The 22,732-nt window shown below is 42.2% G+C and overlaps 1 protein-coding gene across 11 annotated transcripts in view; it reads right to left on the bottom strand.

Moving 5' to 3' along the window:
• ARMC9 (armadillo repeat containing 9) overlaps nucleotides 1-22,732 on the bottom strand; it is a 113,351-nt gene that overhangs the window by 32,844 nt on the left and 57,775 nt on the right. For all 11 annotated transcript variants that reach the window (XM_048864645.2, XM_048864646.2, XM_048864647.2 and 8 more), the window contains 7 exons: nucleotides 20,185-20,275; nucleotides 18,540-18,663; nucleotides 16,436-16,575; nucleotides 15,273-15,349; nucleotides 13,233-13,307; nucleotides 9,769-9,859; nucleotides 7,826-7,884 (listed from right to left, as the gene is read on the bottom strand). In XM_048864645.2, the coding sequence (XP_048720602.2) occupies nucleotides 7,826-7,884; nucleotides 9,769-9,859; nucleotides 13,233-13,307; nucleotides 15,273-15,349; nucleotides 16,436-16,575; nucleotides 18,540-18,663; nucleotides 20,185-20,275 (657 nt within the window). The remainder of the gene's footprint in view (nucleotides 1-7,825; nucleotides 7,885-9,768; nucleotides 9,860-13,232; nucleotides 13,308-15,272; nucleotides 15,350-16,435; nucleotides 16,576-18,539; nucleotides 18,664-20,184; nucleotides 20,276-22,732) is intronic.

The following is a 22,732-nucleotide window of genomic DNA, read 5'->3' as shown; positions in this document are numbered from 1 at the left end:
GTGCTATTGAAGTCCTCAAATTGTAGTTTGAAGACCTCAAGGAGCAGAGAATCCTCCAGCAAGTGACCCGTGCCCCATGCTACAGAGGAAGGCGAAAAACCTCCAGGGCCTTCCAATCTGCCCTGGAGGAAAATTCCTTCCCGACCCCAAATATGGCGATCAGCTAAACCCTGAGCATATGGGCAAGATTCATCAGCCAGATACTACAGAAAATTCTTTCCCGGGTAACTTGGATCTTACCCCATCTAAAAACCCATCACAGGCCATTGGGCCTATTTACCATGAATATTTAATTACCAAAACCATGTTATCCCATCATACCATCTCCTCCATAAACTTATCGAGTTTAATCTTAAAGCAAGATAGATCTTTTGCCCCCACTACTTCCCTCGGAAGGCTATTCCAAAACTTCACTCCTCTGATGGTTAGAAACCTTCGTCTAATTTCTAATCTAAATTTCCTAGTGGCCAGTTTATATCCATTTGTTCTTGTGTCCACATTGGTACTGAGTTTAAATAATTCCTCTCCCTCTCTGGTATTTATCCCTCTGATATATTTATAGAGAGCAATCATATCTCCCCTCAACCTTCTTTTAGTTAGGCTAAACAAGCCAAGCTCCCTGAGTCTCCTTTCATAAGACAAGTTTTCCATTCCTCGGATCATCCCAGTAGCCCTTCTTTGTACCTGTTCCAGTTTGAATTCATCCTTCTTAAACATGGGAGACCAGAACTGCACACAGTATTCCAGGTGAGGTCTCACCAGTGCCTTATATAATGGTACTAAAACCTCCTTATCCCTACTGGAAATACCTCTCCTGATGCATCCCAAGATGACATTAGCTTTTTTCACAGCTATATCACAGTGGCAGCTCATAGTCATCCTATGATCAACCAATACTCCAAGGTCCTTTTCCTCCTCCGTTACTTCTAGTTGATGCGTCCCTAGCTTATAACTAAAATTCTTGTTATTAATCCCTAAATGCATGACCTTACACTTCTCACTATTAAATTTCATCCTATTCCTATTACTCCAGTTTACAAGGTCATCCAGATCCTCCTGTAGGGTATCCCTGTCCTTCTCTAAATTAGCAATACCTCCCAGCTTTGTATCATCTGCAAACTTTATTAGCACACTCCCACTTTTTGTGCCCAGGTCAGTAATAAAAAGATTAAATAAGATTGGTCCCAAAACTGATCCTTGAGGAACTCCACTGGTAACCTCCCTCCAACTTGACAGTTCACCTTATTTATCTTCTTTAGTATGCTTACAACGTAACAGCTAGACACATGCCAGGAGTTAAACTGGATGATCATAACATCCTTTTTTACTTTTTCCATTGGCCTGACAACAGTTTCACTTCTAAAAAGCTTTAAAGCTCTTCACAGATTGGCTCTCTTCATCGTGTTATCTATCTTAACTAGATATCTAAGGTCCTCCAGTTGAGGCTTCTATTTCATTCTGCACACAAAGTTCTAGGCTCTGTTGGAAAGTGGGCATAAGAACATAAGAACGGCCATACTGGATCAGATCAAAGGTCCATCTAGCCTAGTATCCTGCCTTCCAATAGTGGCCAATGCCAGGTGCCCCAGAGGGAATGAACAGAACAGGTAATCATCAAGTGATCCATTCCCTGTCGCCCATTCCCAGCTTCGGGCGAACAGAGGTTAGGGACACCATCCCTGTCCACCCTGGCTAATAACTATTGATGGACCTATCCTCCATGAACTTATCTAGATCTTTTTTGAACCCTGTTGTAGTCTTGACCTTCACAACATCATCTGGCAAGGAGTTCCACAGGTTGACTGTGTGTTGTGTGAAAAAATACTCCCTTTTAGTCTCCATTCTAAATCTTCAGAATCTCACAACTGCCTGAATATTGCTTAATGTACGAGGTATCTGGATCCAAACATATCCACATTCTAGTCCCTTGTACGGAGTACATCCCTTACCCAAACATCATTCCACTACAACCACAACGCAATGATGCCCTGTTCTACCACCACACAACAGCTGCAGCAGACCACAGCAGTGAAGGTGTTAATGGCTTGAAGCCTAAGGCTTGGTCTACACTGGAAATTTAGGTTGGTTTAACTATGTGAGTCAGGGATGTGAAAAATCCACACCCTTGAGCAGCGTTCCTAAGTCCCCATGTAGACAGTGCTAGGTAAACTCTCCCATCTACATAGGTAGCATCTACACTGAAATGTATCAGCTGTGCCACTGTAGCACAATCCCGAAGATTAAGCTCTTTTCTTTTGATGTTGCTTCTAGCTGAGCTGTATTTTCACACTGAAGGGAACTGATTTTATTGCCAGGTGCCGAGTGACAGGTGGATCAGAAGGTATCCTATAAATGTCTGTTGTCCAGTTATCTAATAAATCTCAAATTTACAAATTAATTTAGAATTAGAGCTAGTATATCATGTATTTACTTTTACACACTGCTTTTAAAGACTGTCCAAACCCAATTAAAACCACATTTAAAGATTAATTATTTAAAAATAAATACTTTATCATATCTGCTACTACAGGGCATAACAAATACACTTTTGTGCTGACATGAGTATGCTTTGCTGAAATAGGTGATTTACTCTGTTCTTAAAATAATAAGGGGCATATAATCTGTCTCTTAAGCAATAAATCCTGCAGTCTTTATTTCTGTGGGGAGTCATATTGACTTTAATGGGGGTCCTGATGGGAGGGTGCACTGCAGGAGCAGGCACTAAAGATATATTAAAGGCATAAACTTTTAAATAATGATTTGTGCCTGAATAAGATAGGAAGTAACATGACATGGTATGCAGTTAAACTAGGTAAATTCACAGTTTGGGTGTGTTGTGAGACCACCTATTAGATTATCTGGTAAATCTGTACTAATTAAAGAGTGCTGCTGTTTTCAGTAAGTGTTCTTTCAAAACATGTACATAAAATGAACCAAATAATTGTATTGCAAGAAAGGCTCTGTGTAAAGATACTTTAAAGATGTGTAGACTTTTCGTATTTTTTTCTTGGAGAATTACAGACTTTTGGATTCCTAAAGCGTGCCAATATTCTTTGTTCTCAGCCGGTAGCCAGCTATTGAGTCTGGCAAGTCATAGTTCTAACTCCCAGATGGTGACGGACTTTCAGCTCCTGTTTCTGTGGGAAATGGCTGATGGAATTGTTGAAAAAAAGGTCTGAACGTTTTGAGATCAGCCACCATGTACCTTTTTTCACCCTTGCTTTGCATCTGGTGAGCCGCTGTCTACTTCCACCGAGAAAAGTAAAAAGTAGGCCAGCACACAAGTAAGACTCCCACTTAACGAAAGGTGCTGGAGACAGCCAAAGCCCCTGCTCTGTTCTCCCAACAGGGACCACAGAATTCAGAAGCCCAGAAGACTCTAACATCTGCTGTACTTACAGTTTGAGGGGAAATGCAAATTAGACTCTTTTGCCTACTATTTTTATTTATTTATAATTTTTTTTAAAGTTTCCTTTTCTCAATAGGCAGATGATTTCAGGGAGGATGTACTGACAAATGAAAAATCGAGTTTATTACACTGGAGGCCTGCACAACTGGAAGCTTTTCCAACCATTGAAATGTCCACATTTCACAGTGTCTATATCATTTTATGACGTGTAAGACTGTGATGGAATCCACACCTATGAACACAAATAATGGTGCAATTTACTGTAATGAGAACAGGTTTTATTGCAGTGAAAAATAATTTTTTTTAAACCCATCTGTTTTTTATAAGAAATGTAATTCCTAAGAGCTGGACAAAACCCAGCAGTTTGGTTAAAAGCTTGGAGTTCTGTTTGTTTATTTTAAAGAAACATGAGCACGTGACAGGGTTTAAGATGCTACAAGAGGCTAAAGCCTATTGTTGTTATAGCTTCTCAGACATGGGCTGTTATAAAAGGCCTTTCAGAAAAGCTGCATGCAATATCTGGAAAGCTACTTTAAAAAAAAAATGATCAGACACAAGGCTTTGAAACAGACACACAGCTCCAGCTTTTCTGAAAAGCCCAGATATTCCTCCATACCGCAGTAGCATCTACCAACTCTTAGCGGAGTAGTTTAGTCTTAAGTGGTCACTACCGTGAGATCTGCTAAAAGCCAACAAAAAATCAGATTAATTTAAAATTAAATACAGAAATAGCAAAATATAGAAAGCTAATGGTAATTGGGGGAAATCTTTGCATAAACATATTGCTATAATGGAAGGCGATAGGGATGTGCTGAGGAAAATGGGTGGTGAGCCAAAAAAGCCACTTCCCTACAATGCTTTTTTTGGTGTTTGTTTTTTTTAAATAGCCACTAAGCTATACACATTTGCAGCACGATGGTCACTAGCATATTATAAAACAGGCAGTCTGTGTTAACAAACAGCTAATATGTATATACCCTGAAATGCATCGATTTTGTGACAGTTTGTAAAGTTACTTCAACTGGCACTGTTGATTTGAGTGTGTACTAATAGACTTTCTGTGTATAAAACTTTTCCAAACTCTCCCTTAAGTTGGTTTGCCAGACAGCTCTGTAAAATCAGATATAATCATGGAACTCCATCTCACCATGGAGAACAATTACATTCTGCATTCCATAAATACAAAGGTCTATATCTGTGAGGCAGTGAGTGAACAAATCATTGGTTATTTACAGAAACAATAACCTGCATGAAGTTAGCATATCATTTTATTGCCATTTATTTTGGCATATATCTTTGATACCAATTTTGTAATCAAGGGACTGGAATAGGCCTCCATTTGATAACAGAATAAAATTACAGTTATCCAGTGGCAATGATCTAGCTAAGGGCCTGGCAGTATGTCAATAAGCCCCTGGAAATAAAGATTTATAACTTACCCTTAACAATTAGGATTGACTTGAAAGTTGGCTTGCCTGGAAGCAAGTTTTTAAAAAATGGTCTTGGGAGTTTTTTCTTTTATATAAAGGAAAGGCTTATGTAACACAAAAATATAGATCTTTATTTGTTTCAAAGATGGAACAGGACATGGAGAATTAACTCCCCTTTTACTCCTGAGAGCGGCCCCTGAAGAACAGAGTGCTCAACACTTATGAAAAAAGAAAAGGAGTACTTGTGGCACCTTAGAGACTAACCAATTTATTTGAGCATGAGCTTTCGTGCCACACCGTTCTTGAAGTGGTCTCTGCATCACTATACATCACAAAAGATCAAAGCCATATCAAAGTATCCCTCAGAAACAAAAAATGCCAGAGACCAAAGGAAGATTTCGCCATCTTGTGCTGTCACAGCGGACGCAAGGCAATCACTGTCACAGAACCTCACCTCTAGCAATAGCTGCTCCCCTAATAAGGGGTTTTATAAACAAGTGATGTAGGTAGCAGTGAGAGGTCATAAAGATGAGCTCCTGAAATAGGGTGACCAGATAGCAAGTGTGAAAAATCAAGACGGGGGGGGAAGGGGAGGGGGAATAGGTGCCTATATAAGAAAAAGCCCCAAATATCAGGACTGTCCCTATAAAATCAGGACATCTGGTCACCCTATCCTGAAATACCCTGAATGTGCCACATCCATTGCTTTGAGGGCAGATTACTGGACATTCATGTACTTAAAGATAACTGGAAATTAAGTAGTTATAATAACTTCATCCTATAATGAATCAGTTCTTTGCACCACCTAGGGGCTAGACAGCTGAGAATTAACATTCTTGCAAATGTAGATTCAAATATGGGGAAGGTCAAAGGTGGAATCAGTTTGCTGGGTTCAATCTAGTTCCCAGTGGACATATGTTCATCACCATCTCATTAATCCATGGTATGGACATTGGCTACCAGAAACCCAATCGCTTCAGAACTACCCAACCACAGAAAACAATGCTACGAAAGGCCAGATGCTGTGAGATGCTGAAGTCAATGGGCTCTGAGGGTGCCCAGTAGCTCACAAGTTTGGGACCTTTGCAATGTTTTTCTAACTTCACAATGAATCAAATATGGGGTAGGGACCATCTTTTTGTTCTGTTTCTATACAGTGCCAAGCACAGTGAGGTCAATGACTAGGTTTCATAGGCAATATGGTAATACAAATAAATAATAATATTATTCATTATTATTATTAAAAATAAATTACTTTGAAATGTACATTCAGCTGTTGTTACCCTGTAGTAAATAGACTATAAAGGGGAGTTTGGTTTGTAGCAAATAAGTTCTCTGCAGGAATACCCACCTGTTCATTGGTGTCTGTTTTCTCCTTTAAATTCCATATGATTTAATTATATTGCACTCTACATTTCTTAACACAAAAAATTTGCAAAAAAGTTGGTAATTTTTTCTCATTTAAAAATAAAAGAACAGCTCTGCTAAAGTGCTATAGCGATACAATTAAGCACAACTGCTGTAGTAGAGAACAAAAGGAGTGCCTTGAAGTTAGCCCAGTATCTGCATGACTTGAGGGATAACAAAACATCTGTCCCTGGACCTGGTGAATACAGGACTAAGTGGCATGCTGAACTTTGAATTTCCTACTTTTTGCAGGTTTGGGTCATATACTTAGGTGTTGTCCATAGCTATTCTCCAGGAATTTTCACAGTACAAAGTGAATTTGTAAAGAAAGACTAAGCATGATTGCTAGCTAGCAATACCAAGGGCCATTTTAGAACATATATATATACACACACATACACACACAAAAACATATATACATACAAATATATATATATACACACATATACATACACACACACACTTGTCTATTGCACTATATAGTATAAGCCTATAAAATATCTTCTAGCTGTCCCTTTAAATTGCTCATGCATGCAGCACTTTTTATGTAATAAGGGTGCTCTATGGAGGAACTCCCCTCTGGCTGTCTACAGTATTTTTCCAGGAAATCTCCTACTGTTGCACTTGCACAGATGTTGCAATGGCAGCAGTGCTAAGAGCAAAGGCATTTTTACCACCACACCATTCTATTCTGCTGGTTTGTTTAGGTAATAAAATGGTTAAAAGGCCTATGTGCTGTCTACATGAGGGCTCCCCCTTTTGCTGTGTAGGAGGTTTCCTGAAAAACACTAGCATAGAAAAAGCTTAAATTAGCAGAGATTGCAATGCACACCTGACTAGTTCTTATCTGCCCAAATTGCAGGCTGCCTGCACATTCTGTCCACTATTCTGATTCAACTTTTTAAGGGGACTGATTTTCCAAATCAAGAACCACATTTGTTCTGAATACATCCGATGAAGTGAGCTGTAGCTCACAAAAGCTTATGCTCAAATAAATTGGTTAGTCTCTAAGGTGCCACAAGTCCTCCTGTTCTTTTTGCGAATACAGACTAACACGGCTGTTACTCTGAAATTTGTACTTACTGGTTTGCTAATTTTACATTAACAGAGTTAATTAAAAAGATTTTAAAATTTCGAAGTAAGAAAAGAAGTCACACCTTAAACAGCTGATGATGCCTCAAAGAATAAACCGGTAAACATTCAGTTTACACACTTCTGCTGGTGTTTTTGGTCATTTGCTTCCTTTGTTTCTAATTATAAGGACATCTGCATGAAAACAGGATCTCTGCTGATATAACAGCTCCTCTGTTTTCCTTACTTTAAATTGTAATCCTTTGTTATGTCATCATAGTTTATTGTTGTGATGATTATGATGCCATAAGAAAAGGATTAGGACTTCAAATGAGGAATAAGCAGCAGGAGCAGAGGTCCTCTTTTTATGCAAATATCCTTGGTAATGAAATTTAAAACACACCCCACAGAAGAACAGACATACAAAATCCCCCACAATCAGCACAACTGTTCCTGAATAGAATGTTAATCAGTTTCCCAGGAGATGTCAGCAGGCCTTTATACTTACTTCATCATCTTCATCCTCCTCTTCATCATCAGACTCAACACTATCATCCAATGGCTCTTCTAGAAAGAAACAAAAGAAAAAATACCAGCGTACGTGACCAAAGATGAATTAGTCTGTGTCCATCCCATCAGAAACTCTAGCTATTATCCTCCGTCCTGAAAAATTTAGCTTGACAATATTTATTATGCTAGTTCTTTCTACAGCAGCTCTTGGACTTTGTGCTAGTATTCTGAGAACAGCAACATTTTTAGAATCACCAAAAATCATCTCTTAGATTCCCCGAAGAAGGCAGAAGCAGAAATACTTAGGAATAGTTACTTACTCATGATTATACCCAGCTAGTTAAATCCTCATATTTACAGTATGATGAGGGGATAGCAGGCACACAAAGAATTAAACAAATAGTTTTTGAATAATATAATTTAAAGATGCCCCCACAAGTAAATTACAAAATGAATGTTATTATCGGAGAGGCATATTTCACGAGAGCAAACCTACACCACGGTATTGAAAACAATCTAAACTCTCAGGCTCTTCCTGCAGATCTTCACACTCAGAAATGTTGCCCAACAGTCACATATCCCCTTTCAGAATGCCATTTTCACAAACAGAGCAGCAAAATATTTTTCTATATCGACAACACCTTAGCCCAGCAGTTCTCAAACTGTGGGTTGGGACCTCAAAGTGGGTCATGACCCCATTTTAATGGGGTCACCAAGGCTGGCGTTAGACTTGCGGAGGCCTGGGGATGAAGCCCGAGTTTCTCTACCTAGGGCGAAAGCCGACCCCCACCACCAGGGTCCAAAGCCGAAGCCCAAGGGCTTCAGCCCTAGGTGGTGGTGCTCAGGTAACAGGCCCCCCAGCCCTGCCCAGGGCAGTAAGGCTCGGGCTTTGGCTTTGCTCCCTCCACCCAGGGTGGTAGGACTCAGGCAGTCTCAAACTTCGGTCCCCCATCCTGGGGTCGTGTAGTAATTTTCATGGTCAGGGGACGCGGTGCAATGAAGTTGGAGAACCCCTGCCCTAGTCAAACACTAACTGCATGATACTCAATTTGTTCTTTTCCACATTGTGGCCATGTCTACACTAGAAAGCTTACAGCGGCACCGCTGTCGCCATCCAGCTACGCTGCTGTAAGATCACCTGTGTCACCTCTCTATGTCGACGGGAAAGAACTCTCCCGTCGACATAATTAAACCACCCCCAAAGAGCAGCGCTGTCCCCACTGGCATTCTGTCGGTGTAACTTATGTCGTTCAGGGGGGTGTTTTTTTCACACCCCTGAGCAACATAAGTTATACCAACAAAAGTGCTAGTGTAGACATAGCCTAAGACAGGAAGATTCATTGCCACCTCTGCTCCTTTCCAAAGTACAAGAAGACAACTGAACAAGAATTATTTTTAGTTAGCAGGAGGATGCCTCCTGAATTCACCCTTGTTTGCTATCTTTATTTCTTCTCTCTCCAGCCACTTCCCTCCAGCCACAAAGGCCAGAACATAACTTGTCAATTCCACTTCAGGTTTGGATTGGGATAAGGAGAGGTCACAGACACCAAGAACTTCCTGTCCTTACCCAGCTATGAAGCAAGAGAAGAGCAAGACTGAACCCTGTGCCACTGTACTGTGCTACCAGTAAAATCGCCAGCTTATTCAAGCATTGTACCTTTGTTTCTGGGAGGATAATGCCCCAACATAACCATCCAACGTCACGCTGCACATGGTCAGAAAGCTTTGGAATTTAGGTCCAAATGTTTCTTTTTGAAACACAAAGGAAATTTTAAAACACATTTGACACTGAAATCCTCACGTTCCCTCTTTGAGCTCTCCCAGTCCATCACCCCGTTGTCATTCTTTGTAAGTTCCCAGTGCCATATAAAAACATGAGCTTTTTTATGGGCTTCGTGAAAGATTTACAGCCTGGATAATAGCTGCATCTGTTCCCCTGACCTGAATTGAGTTGCTTGATAATGAATTCAATTTGCCGGATCATCTCGGCGTTTCCTTCCTTGATGAAGCACCGCAGAATTTCTTCCATTCCCTGGATACATTGGAAAACATTGCTAGGTGAGTGTTTCATGCCACTAGCCCAGCACAGGTCATCTCACTGGCTAAAATTATTGTTTTGTTGGGAAGAGAAAATGTATAGTGAAACTGCTGTGTACAATTATAAATATTCCATTCTGTCCATCAACTGCCCAGAAATTAAGGAAATCTGCTACCACACTTGAACACAGAAGCCTTCAGTACACGCAATATTCACAAATTTCCATAGGAGCTACTCCTCTGCTTTCTAAACTCAATACATACTGGTTCATTAAAAACCTCTCTCTGTAAGGAAAAAGTATGAAAAGATTTGTGCAGGCTTCAGAGGAAAGTGGGAGGTGAGGGGGGCCTGATTTTCATTCTCTCCTTAAACCCACACCATCTCTTTTAGCAACTGTGGGATCTGTTTTGTGTCTGTAATCTTTTAATGCCATTTAATGTCCAGCTCCATATGTTGGGTAGCAGCTCACGGATTCGTCAGGGCAAGGCACCTAAATGACAATAATTGTGCCTGCAAATAAATCAGTAGTGAGGAATGAAAGTGGCTCAGCTCCCTCGTACCAACTTTCTTTGTCCTCAGAGACCCTACTCCCTGCTTCTCTCCTCTATTACCGCACTCATACACGCCAAATGCCCTCCTTGGCTTCACATAAACTAGGATAAAAAACATGTTTCAGAGTAACAGCCATGTTAGTCTGTATTCTCAAAAAGAAAAGGAGTACTTCTGGCACCTTAGAGACTAACCAATTTATTTGAGCATAAGCTTTCGTGAGCTACAGCTCACTTCATCGGATGCATACTGTGGAAAATACAGAAGATGTTTATATACATACAAACCATGAAAAAATGGGTGTTTACCACTACAAAAGGTTTTCTCTCCCCCTACCCCACTCTCCTGCTGGTAATAACTTATCTAAAGTGATCACTCTCCTTACAAGGGGGCCATTTCCAGCAGAAATCCAGGTTTTCTCCCCCCCCCATCTTTTTTTTTTTTCCCCACACACACAAACCCACTCTCCTGTTGGTAATAGCTTATCTAAAGTGATCACTCTCCTTACAATGTGTATGATAATCAAGGTGGGCCATTTCCATCATGTGCCAGCAATGCCCCTCTGCCATGTACTTTGGTCAAACTGGACAGTCTCTACGTAAAAGAATAAATGGACACAAATCAGATGTCAAGAATTATAACATTCATAAACCAGTCGGAGAACACTTCAATCTCTCTGGTCACACGATTACAGACATGAAAGCTGCGATATTACAACAGAAAAACTTCAAAACCAGACTCCAGCAAGAGACTGTTGAATTGGAATTCATTTGCAAATTGGATACAATTAACTTAGGCTTGAATAGAGGCTGGGAGTGGCTAAGTCATTATGCAAGGTAACCTATTTCCCCTTGTTTTTTCCTCCCCCCCCCCCCCTTCCTCTGACCTTCTTGTTAAACCCTGGATTTGTGCTGGAAATGGCCCACCTTGATTATCATACACATTGTTAGGAGAGTGATCACTTTAGATAAGTTATTACCAACAGGAGAGTGGGGTAGGGGGAGAGAAAACCTTTTGTAGTGGTAAACATCCATTTTTTCATGGTTTGTATGTATATAAACATCTTCTGTCCTTTCCACAGTATGCATCCGATGAAGTGAGCTGTAGCTCACGAAAGCTTATGCTCAAATAAACTGGTTAGTCTCTAAGGTGCCACAAGTCCTCCTGTTCTTTTTAGGATAAAAAAGTGCGTTGTTAGAAGGTGTTAGCTAATACTTTCTAACTAAGGCCAGGTCTACACTACAGACCTATATTGGTATAACTACAACAGCCAGGGATGTGAAAAATCCACCTCCCTGAGTGATGCAGTTACACCCACCTAACCCCGTGCAGACAGCACAACAACAGGAGAGCTTCTCGAGCTGACATAGCTGCCATGCAGATGGGAGAAGCGCTCCCGTCAGGGTAGCAGCGACTTCACGAAAGCGCGACAAGAGGTGCAGCTGCACCGGTACAACTGCACCGCTGTAGCACTGTACGTGAAGAGAAAACCTAACATTTGAAAAGTCTGTCTTCACACAAGCTAAACCTGTCAAGTTAAAGCCTCGAGGCAGCCTATGGTTAACATGATCAGCTTAGCGTGTGTGAACATCTACACCGCCTTGTCTATGTTCACTTTTTCAAACATGTCAGTTGGATCGTGTTAGCTAACATGTTCTAAATAACACCTTTAAATCCTAATTTAGACAAAACCCTTGAAACCCAAGACCCTGTCCCTTCCTCCTTAGTTGGCCACCACAATGGGTAGAAGACTAGCAAGCTGCTACCCCCATCGTATATGTGAATACATGGGAGACACCCACACCCAAAAATTGTGTGTATTAAGGGGGAGATTTTCCAAGGTACAAAAAGCAGTTGTGTGTCCAACTCCTACTGACTCTGAAAAATCAAACCCAAGTTGTCCTTTAAAATAGATCGCCAGTGCGGGCTATTCCTTAGGAGCCTTGCAGATGCAGGGAAGCGGCCTCTCATCCTAATTATTACGAGTATTATTTAATGTGGTATCACCTTCCCCAGCTAATGCTGGAAGAGCTGATAATGAACAGCTATTTTTAAACCAAACGTTTAAACATGAAAACGCAGAAAACGGGGTCTTCAGAGATGCCTTTTGAATAGACTTAGTAAGAAAAGAATGGCAGGAAAGGAGACATGCTGCCCAGGTTTACATTTAAATTGATTTCACATAATAAAACAGACAATGTGAGCAAGTACAAATTAGACCAGATACAAGCCTCTGGCTGCTGGCTTGTGATGGTGCATTGTTATCTCCTCCAAAAGATAGTGACAGCTCTGCAGGAGACCATTCATCACCTCAATTCCTTCATCATCACCGGCTACAGGGATGGCAAATTCCCTCTTTCAGAACATCCAGCAGTTCCATTTTGACCATAATTTCTCACAGACTACTTCATAATTGATGGAGCAGCTCAGCCTAGACCACACAGCTTTGTAGTAGTCAATAGGAACCAGTGATTCAAACTCAGCCTGGGTATAAGTGGATGCAACTCCACTGACTTCAGTCACGTCAGAGCAGCTTGCATCAAAGTGGAATTTGGCCCAATATCTTCCCAAAATAACATGACATACTCTGTGACACAGCCCAGACAATAATGGAAAATGTAACATTACCTACAGTTACTGTAATGAAATTACATATGGGGAGGGGAGGGGTTGCAGAAGTAAAATGAGAACTCCAAATATGCATTTACAGCATGGTTTGAAGTGTAGGTGTCAGAAATATGTCTATGTAGATATGTTACTTCCTTACTCAATCCATTTCTTCTGATTTCTTTTCTCTGTATAATCCGATGTTCCTTACCATTGCTCTGGCTTCTTCTCGTATAGAAGGGATAGCAAGAATGCTGTACAGCGCTCCATTCACATAGGGCTGTATCTGAGAAGGAAGAAAATGTGCCAATGGTCAGTGCACTTTTAATGATTCCAACTCTTGAATTCTATCCAATTGCCAACAGGCGAAGCCTAGGTGGAAAGGAGCCACACACATGGACTCTGATGCCACTCACACAAAAGTTTCCCTGCTTAGGATAATGCCACTTGGTGACCAGTAAACTTTTAGGAAGGTGATCAGAAGGCCAGCTGGTAATCAGGAGCCTTGTGTGGGGGCCAACTTTAGCTACATGTGGATTCCACGGTTTTTGGCGCTCTCTGCATCCCCTGAAGAATATAAACAAGGTGGCTCATGTAGATTTAGACCAAGAATGCAACAAATATGTGAAGGTCCTAAACACTGTTCCTGGCAAGACTTGCTGGTTCTGTTTACTGTCATGGGGGGTACTGGATAGTTTTAAGGAAAAGTAAGCTAAGCTAAAGTCATATATCAAATTTCTTGAGACAAGAGGTGACCCAGATGATCCCAGAGGTCTCTTCTTCAGCCCTACCACCTGATTTTGTTAGAAGGATTTTTGTAGGTAGGTCCAGATAGTGCAGGTATATGCAGGAAACTACCTACCATGACCCATAGTTGCCTCTCATGATGAAGAAGGTTGGGTCTCGCTGTTCTACGCATCTACTTTAAAAATCCATGAGGAATCTCTTCAACACAGGACATTATAACATAGTATATCTAGATCTCCAAGACACTTGTGACTACTAGTTTGAGAAAACTTCAGAAAACTCTCCCATCATCCAAGGGCCTCATCCTACTGCCATTGACTTCAATGTCAAAACTTCTATTGACTTAAATGGTGCAGGACTGGGCCATAAGTGGACATCACCATGCACTGTACAAACCACCTTCAAATTCACATTGGTCACAAAAACAAGGCTAACAATACAGTCCAACAAAAGGTTTCAGAGTAACAGCCGTGTTAATCTGTATTCGCAAAAAGAAAAGGAGTACTTGAAGTGAGCTGTAGCTCACGAAAGCTTATGCTCAAATAAATTGGTTAGTCTCTAAGGTGCCACAAGTCCTCCTTTTCTTTTTTAGTCCAACAAGAGACTCCCAAGATGAATCTTAATTAAAATAAAGTAGTACAGACGTGCTGAGCCACATCACACCGTGGATTTTTATAAGACACAGAAGAAACACACACGTTGCTCAGGAAAATTGTCTCTACTTTCAGTTTCAATAAGGTAATAAAAATAAAAAGATGTTTAAAACGTAGCTCCCATTGCAGAATGGGATATAAAACTGTGGGCCCAACCACTGGTGCTCATCTAAGGTTCTAAGACATTTTCCATGAGAGTCAGGGACTGAATCCTGATGTTCTCGCCGAAATCCCCAGTCTGATAAATGACATTCTGCCTCCCCACACTCCCTTTAAAATTCACACTGAAGGCAAATGCTGTATCCACTTTCTCCTGCCCTGAACTGCTGGGCGTAAAATGGCAGCCCACACGAAGCAGCAGATGGAGAGATATTTGGAGCGAAACACTTAGGGCCACCCAGCTATTTTTATAGTATTCTTTTTAAAAAGAAAAAAGAAAGAAATACTGGTGGAGGTGACTTGTTTGCACCTGATGCTTCGCATATGTCTGCATCACAAACAGTTTTGTATCTCCCGATGTAGTAAGGCTTGGAAAGATTTGGTTTTAGATTACTTTAAAATAATCCCAGGAACCTGCAGTTTGGAATGTGAAAACCATACTGCTACCAAACATTCATTTTCAAATTACCAATCATACAGTTGAAGAGAGAGAACAAAATCTCGAGGGAAAAACCCCCATAGCATTCACTGAGCCCAGATGAGTTTACAGGACTGTGAACTTCACTGAAATTCCATGTGATTTATTGCCAGGGTACAATAGCAAAGGACCAAGCAAAACACACCTTTTTTTTTTTAATCATCAGCTTTACCCTTCCCTTGCCCAAACAGAGGAATATTTGCTGTACAAGTACCTCATGGTTCTCATGGCCAAGGAGATCAGAGAGAACTTTGAGCACGTGGTTTGCAACTTTCGCACACATTTTCTTCCCTGCAAAGGCATAATTTTTTTTTTCAAATACAGAGAAGGAAATTAAAAGAACCAAACTCTTCTTTCTTTCCTAAACATTAATACAATGCAATATGCAATGGACGGCTCCCCACTCCTGCTAAATTCTGCTCTCAGAATAACTCTACTGAAGTCAATTGAATTACTCTGGTTTTAGACAGGTACATCTTCTAAAATATTTACTTTCAAAGTCTGAGACATTGATCCCACAACAGTTTAACAAAGTTACTTTGATGATCCCAATTGAGGGCTATTGTGTACTTATCTGGGTTTAACTCCACCCCCCACTTTTTTTTTTAATTAAAATCTCTTAAGATTGTAAACTCCTTGGGGTCACAAACTGTATCATTATATTATCATGAGGCTCTCTGTGTCATAAGAGGACTGTTGATCGCTATGGGTCCAATCCTGCAAGGTGAGGATGGGGCCGTATTGCATTATTGAATAGCTCAGCTCTAACTGGCTTTTATAAACAGGCATATTATTTGCTTCGGCCCAGTCAGAAATCAGGTAACTCATTCTAGCCCTGAGGCAGACAGACTGTTTTTGCTTGAAACGCTCCACCCTTTTAGGTGATGAACATGCTGGGAAGGGGTTAAATGAGTTTTGCTGACTCAGTGAGGTCAGGTGGGTGGCTCCTCACATCACCCCCCCCTATATAAAGGAAAGTGGGAGTGGCTCTCTATAGAGAGGACCCAGGTGTAGATAGAGCAGTTCTGAGGGGAACAACCCTAAGTACAGACAAGCCAGGGGAGGACTGAGCTGAACACTAATTTAATTTCTTTGGTAACAAGGCCAAACTCCAGCAAGAAGGTGAGTTTTGACTCCCCACAAGGCGTGGATTTTGTTTCAGAGCAGGTTGGAAAAGACACCTGATCAAAAGCACCATTTATGGAGCTCAGAGTCTACAGTGGTGGAGGCAATTTAACACAGATAAATCTTGATAAAAACAGACATAATGCAAAATCACTTGAAAGACCTCAGTAATATCAATATGAAAGGTTCAGGGTCAGGGTTTTTCCCCACTCATTTCCCAACAGAAAAATTACATCTGTAACTGTAAGAGACCTGAACTCCTGAGACAAAGATTCATGAGCAAGGCGACAGAATATTCCAGCGTGTAATCTGACAGGCAGTCCGTATCCTTTAAAACATCAACCAGCCAGAAAATGAGCCCATCATTGATCATAGCTGACTGCAAGGCACGTCTAGGATATAAAACAAATACATTTTACACTGTTTATATGTATTTCAAATAAGAGTGCGGTAAAACTACTTCTCCTATTTCCTACATGTTAGCCCTCCAACAAAGAGTGTAAATTACACTTTTTGGCACAGGCAGAGAAACTAGAACATTAATAAAACCCAAAGACGTGAAGAGAGAGACAACTGTAGGATGCAAACGTAGGCTATGGCTACACTAGGGAGCTTGCAGCTGCACCGCTGTAAGCTCTCTAGTGTAGTCGCTGTCAGCCGACGGGAGAGAGCTCTCCTGTTGACTTAATCAAGCCACCCCAACAAGGAGTGGTAACTATGTCTGTGAGAGAAGATGCATGGAAAGTTGGTCCCCCCCCCATGCCCACCTCCAATTTAGCAAATATTATCTTTGCTTAATCCTATTTACTCTTTTCCCTGGAAAGATTCTTGGTTCATTTAACTCTCTTCTCACACAGAGTTACCCCCTATACAATACCACACTGAATATTTGAAGGTTCTGCTAACTATAAGGGTGTCTGTTCCCTGGCAAGGCACAACATTCATCAGAAATTCAAACCAGGCTGCAGAACTCATTTTACCTGGTGTCTGAGCCTGGATTACTACAAGATGTTGTTTCGCTGGTGGAAACTTTGCGGTGAAGAGCTCATTACCTCCATTTTATCTAATACCCATGGCACTTTAAGCCTAATTCACAGGTCGACCAAAAATAATCTTCAATGAACAAAAAAGATGTATTTCTATTATTATTAAAAGGCCAGGCAATTGATCCAGATAGCCTCTCCCCGCCCCCAGAGAAGCTTGCTGCACTCACAGATTGCCAAGTGGGTTTGTGGCATGGACTGGAGCAATATCTGGGGAACATCTGATACAAACAAAAATGTCTTCATATGGGTTATCTGTAGCAGTCCTTGCACAAGATTAAATACTAGTGGTAATAATAAAGTATCATTTTAAAATTTCTGCAGCCTATTGCACCATACCATGCTTAGTGCCAAAAGAATACTTAATAAATTCCCCTGCATTCTTTATAACTGCATTTATAGAAATCTCTTTTTCTCTAAGAATGGCATCTGCTTTTTTTTTCTGGCTGGGACTCCCAGCAGTATGGTACAGGTAACAATTTGCCTGATACCACAAAATCTAGAATGAAAGAAACTGTGTTGAGTCTCATCTACCCCCACTCAGGTAGGGCCTCTCCCTTACGGTGCATGCAAATGGTTTCTCCAGTCAAGCTTTAAATGAGACAAATGTAAAAAACAAAAACAAACCCACAGTCTTCACAGGCAAACTTTGAATCTTGATTTAAAAGAGAGACTGTAATTATGCAAGACTGATCCCTTGCTGCTCTCCTGTGAGAAGAGGGGACTTGGATGGAGAGTGACTGACTCAGGAGGGGGTGACATCAGCTACCTTCCTCCAGTCCCAAGAGAAATTCACTGCAGGAGGCACTGGCAGCAAGTTTCTATGGTAGAGCTGCTCTCATAAAAGCCAAAGGAGAGACAGTGTCTGAATGGATGGCTCCAGACTCAAAGGTCGAGGATGAAAACTAGCTAATTCTCTGCAGAGAGGGCAAACCCTGACCCCCCCTTGGCAGATAACTGAATGAGAACGCACAGGTTTTCTTGTCCCTGTATAGATTTTTGGGACTTTCAGGATACGGGAGCTGTCCTGATATAGTTTCAATGAGACTGTGTAATTAAAAATACATATTAAAATGCACAGACATTAATGTGCACAAATTCACTTGAGTCTGACAACTGCCAAGAAATCAGACTAATTCTGCCAGCAGAGTTGGGTCTTCCTCCAGTTATCAATGGCACTTCTTTCATCAGCCACAGTGGGTTCTGATGATTGTTGTATGAAAATCAAGTGCTCTTCTTTCCGCCCTGAACAGAGCCTGCCTAGTTTGCATTTCCCCTCCTGCTGTCACCACTGCCTGCTGAGCTGTCATCACCTGAGGCTGAATTTCTGCAAAGCCCCCAGAACATTCTCCCGTGTAAGGGAATCCTTGTGTTCAGCTTTCAGCCTTTCCTCCAGCACTCGCAGCAACTTTGGGTTCTGGGAAAGGTAGAGCCGACCTGGTGCAAACAGTGATGAAAGAATAGATAGTGAGATACTAGCCCACGACAGAGAGCCTCCCTCCCATTTTGCAAAGAAAGATGGCTTGAGCCAACTTTCTCTCTCTAACAAGGCAGTAGAAACCCTCAGTAGAAACTCACAATCTGCACAAAACACATCACTTTTAAGATAGCTTCCACCCATTTGGGGCAACTGTACCAGTTTACCAAGCTAGTACTTTGGCCGTACTAGCCAGACCCCCGCTACCTCTCATTTAACCATGTACTTTCTACCATATTGCTCAGGGCGATCTTACACTTACATTTTGGATTTCCAAAGGGGCCTAAGAAAGTTAAGTGTCCAATTCCTATTGACTTTTAATGGCAGTTGGGTACCTAGCTCTAATAGGCCCCTTTGAAAATCCCAGTCCGAGAGACTAAGGTTTGGAGCAAAGCTCCATCACAATTCAGCGTGCAATGGCCTGAGCAGCCGTGATACATAGAGGCTGATCAAGGTCGAGAAGAGGAGGGTACAGGACTAGTCACAAAAATCTGCTGTATCAGTCCTAGTACACAGCCCAGGGGCCGGGACTCTCTGTAGGACTCTGATCATGGGCCAGTTTTTTTGGCTAGTTTTTTAAAGGTGCATTTTCAGAACATTAATGATGCAAGATGGGAACGGTTACAGGTTCGGTTCTGCAAGGTGCACAACTACTGTGATTGAAGAGCACACTTCACTGCCCCATGAAGGGACTGAAGACATAACAATTATAACGTATAGTGTGGATATTAGAAAACCTACTGTTAACGGCCTACAGAGACCAAGGGAGGCGTGGCACATAGGCTGGGGAAGGCTGTGCCTTCCCAAAAACAGCCCAGCGTGGCCCCACCCACACTACTTCCCCAGCCCCCTCCGGCTCCTGCTTGCCCTTCCCCCTTGGCCCCAGGTCAGGCAGGCTGCTCCTCTTTTGGAAAGCCTATTGGGGCTAGGGCGGCCAGGACTTGGGGTGGCTGGGGCCACTCAGTGCTGGGGGGCACCCGGGCACTGGGGTCGTGCCACCCAGCGCTTGGGGGAGGGGGGACTAGAGCACTGGGGCTGCCCACCTGCCTGGCGCTCAGGGGGACTGCTCGCCGCCCACCCTGTGCTCAAGGGGCGGCTACACACACTACTGGCCCACCTGCCCAGCGCTCGGATGCCAGGAGGGTAGGGTGGGCCGCGCAACACTGGCCTACCTGGCGCTGGGGCTGGGGGGGGCTGGCCATGGGCTAGCCTCCCCCAGCTGCCGGTTCACTGGCTGCCCATGACAAAGACCACACGCTATAAAAGGTGAGGACTGAAATAACAAAAGCTGAAATAAACTGTCAAAGTGGTAAGTGGCAACTGTACAGACACTGACAATTCTCGACCTTGGAAAAACAGAACATAGGACAATGAATGCCCAGAAGCAGGATGTATTTAAATTTCCACACCCAAGGACAATGAAGTACCTATAATGTGCCAAGGTACATGAAGAGGACAGCCCTTTGCAGTGCATCTCTTACCTTCTGCCAGCGAAGCAAAAGCATTGATAAGCCTCGCCACATACTGTCGGACCACCTCACTCTTGGAATGTAGCAATTTTAGCACATTTCTCTGCAAGAGAAAGCAAACATTTATCAAAATAAATGAAGCGGAAAATTCTAACACAGGCTTATGAAATGTTTAAAGGCATTATAAATGATGCAGAGCAAATATCAGAACTGTACAAACAAAAGCATATTAACAAGTTGCTAACTTGACTTTAATCTTCCATTGTATGGGTGAAAAAGGTGTGGAAACAAAATAGAACAAGCTTTAATGTGCAGGGTAAAGTCATAATAAAGCAGCACCCTAGAAAAGGAAATTAAGTTAACTAAACTCAAATTAATAAAGTTAGCATCTTTGAATAAAACATATATTTTGTAGGGGGTTTGTTCATTTCTGACTAAGCATTAATGCTACTTGGAATAGGGACATTTGCTGCTTGACAGCTATTAGCATGTTTAGGTGCAAGGGAACCATTAACACAGTCTGAACAGCAGTGCTTGGCTCACAAAGCACAAATGCAAGTCTCTGTTAACTTTAGTCTCAGTTCTGGCATTTCCTATACATCACTACCCTTTACAGAAAGTTTCAGATATCAAAAATAGAATTTGATTGTTCTGTTTTTGGGGGTTTGTTTTTTTGTTTTTTCCTAATTCCTTGATATTCTCATAAGCAAACTAGGGGAATATGGTCTAGATAACATTATAATAAGGTAGGTGCACACCTGGATGAAAAACCGTACTCATTGAGTAGTTATCAGTGGTTTGCTGTTGAACTGGACGGACATATCAAGTGTGGTCCTGTACAGGTCTGTCCTGAATCTGGTACTATTCAATATTTTCCTTCGTGACTTGGATGAAGGAATAGAGAGTGTACTCATGAAATTTGTAGATGTTAAGCTCAGAGGGGTTTCAAGCACTTTGGAGGATATGAGCAGAATTGAAAATTATCTTGATAAACTGGAGAATTGGTCTAAAATCAGTAAGATGAAATTCAGTAAAGACAAGTGCAAAGTAAGAGGTTTAGAAACATGACCTATGAGGTAAGGTTGAAAGAACTGGGCATGCTTAGTCTAGAGATGAGAAGACTGAGGGGAGACACGATGTAAAAAGTAAAAATATGTAAAAAGTAGTTATAAAGAGGACAGTGATCAATTATTCTCCATTTCCACCAAGGGTAGGATAAGAAGTAATCAGTTTAGGGTATGCCTACACTATGAAATTAGATCGAATTTATAGAAGTAGTTTTTTTAGAAATCGGTTTTATATATTCGAGTGTGTGTGTCCCCACAGAAAATGCTCTAAGTGCATTAACTCGGCAGAGTGCTTCCACAGTACCGAGGCTAGAGTTGACTTCCGGAGCGTTGCACTGTGGGTAGCTATCCCTCAGTTCCCGCAGTCTCCGCTGCCCATTGGAATTCAGGATTGAGATCCCAATGCCTGATGGGGCTAAAACATTGTCGCGGGTGGTTCTGGGCACATATCGTCAGGCCCCCGTTCCCTCCCTCCCTCCGTGAAAGCAAGGGCAGACAATCCTTTCGTGCCTTTTTTCCTGAGTTACCTGTACAGACGCCATACCACGGCAAGCATGGAGCCCGCTCAGCTCACTGTCACCGTATGTCTCCTGGGTGCTGGCAGACGCGGTACTGCATTGCTACATAGCAGCAGCAACCCATTGCCCTGTGGCAGCAGACGGTGCAATAGGACTGGTAGCCGTCATCGTCATGTCCGAGGTGCTCCTGGTCGCCTCTGTGAGGTCAATCAGGAGCGCCTGGGCAGACATGGGCGCAGGGACTAAATTTGGAGTGACTTGATCAGGTCATTCTCTTTAGTCCTGTAGTCAGTCCTATTGAACCATCTTATGGTGAGCAGGCAGGTGATACGGATTGCTAGCAGTCCTATTGCATCATCTTCTGCCGGGCAGGCAAGAGATGAGGATGGCTAGCAGTCCTATTGTACCATCTTCTGCCGAGCAGCCATGAGATGTGGATGGCATCAGTCCTTCTGCACCGTCTGCTGCCAGCCAAAGATGTAGAAGATAGATGGAGTGTATCAAAACAAGAAATAGACCAGATTTGTTTTGTACTCATTTGCAAATCCCCTCCCGCACCCCGTCTAGGGGACTCATTCCTCTAGGTCACACTGCAGTCACTCACAGAGAAGGTGCAGCAAGGTAAATCTAGCCATGTATCAATCAGAGGCCAGACTAACCTCCTTGTTCCAATAAGAACAATAACTTAGGTGCACCATTTCTTATTGGAACCCTCCGTGAAGTCCTTCCTGAAATACTCCTTGATGTAAAGCCACCCCCTTTGTTGATTTTAACTCCCTGTAAGCCAACCCTGTAAGCCGTGTCGTCAGTCGGCCCTCCCTGCGTCAGAGCAAGGGCAAACAATCGTGCATCTGAGTTGAGAGTGCTGTCCAGAGCAGTCACAATGGAGCACTCTGGGATAGCTCCCGGAGGCCAATACCATCGAATTGTGTCCACAGTACCCCAGATTCGACCCGGCAAGGCCGACTTAAGCGC

This window comes from Caretta caretta, chromosome 9 (genome assembly GCF_965140235.1).
Source record: "Caretta caretta isolate rCarCar2 chromosome 9, rCarCar1.hap1, whole genome shotgun sequence".
Classification (NCBI taxonomy): domain Eukaryota; kingdom Metazoa; phylum Chordata; order Testudines; family Cheloniidae; genus Caretta; species Caretta caretta.
Note: the sequence above shows the minus strand (reverse complement) of the source record. Positions and strands in the feature narration are given on the sequence as shown.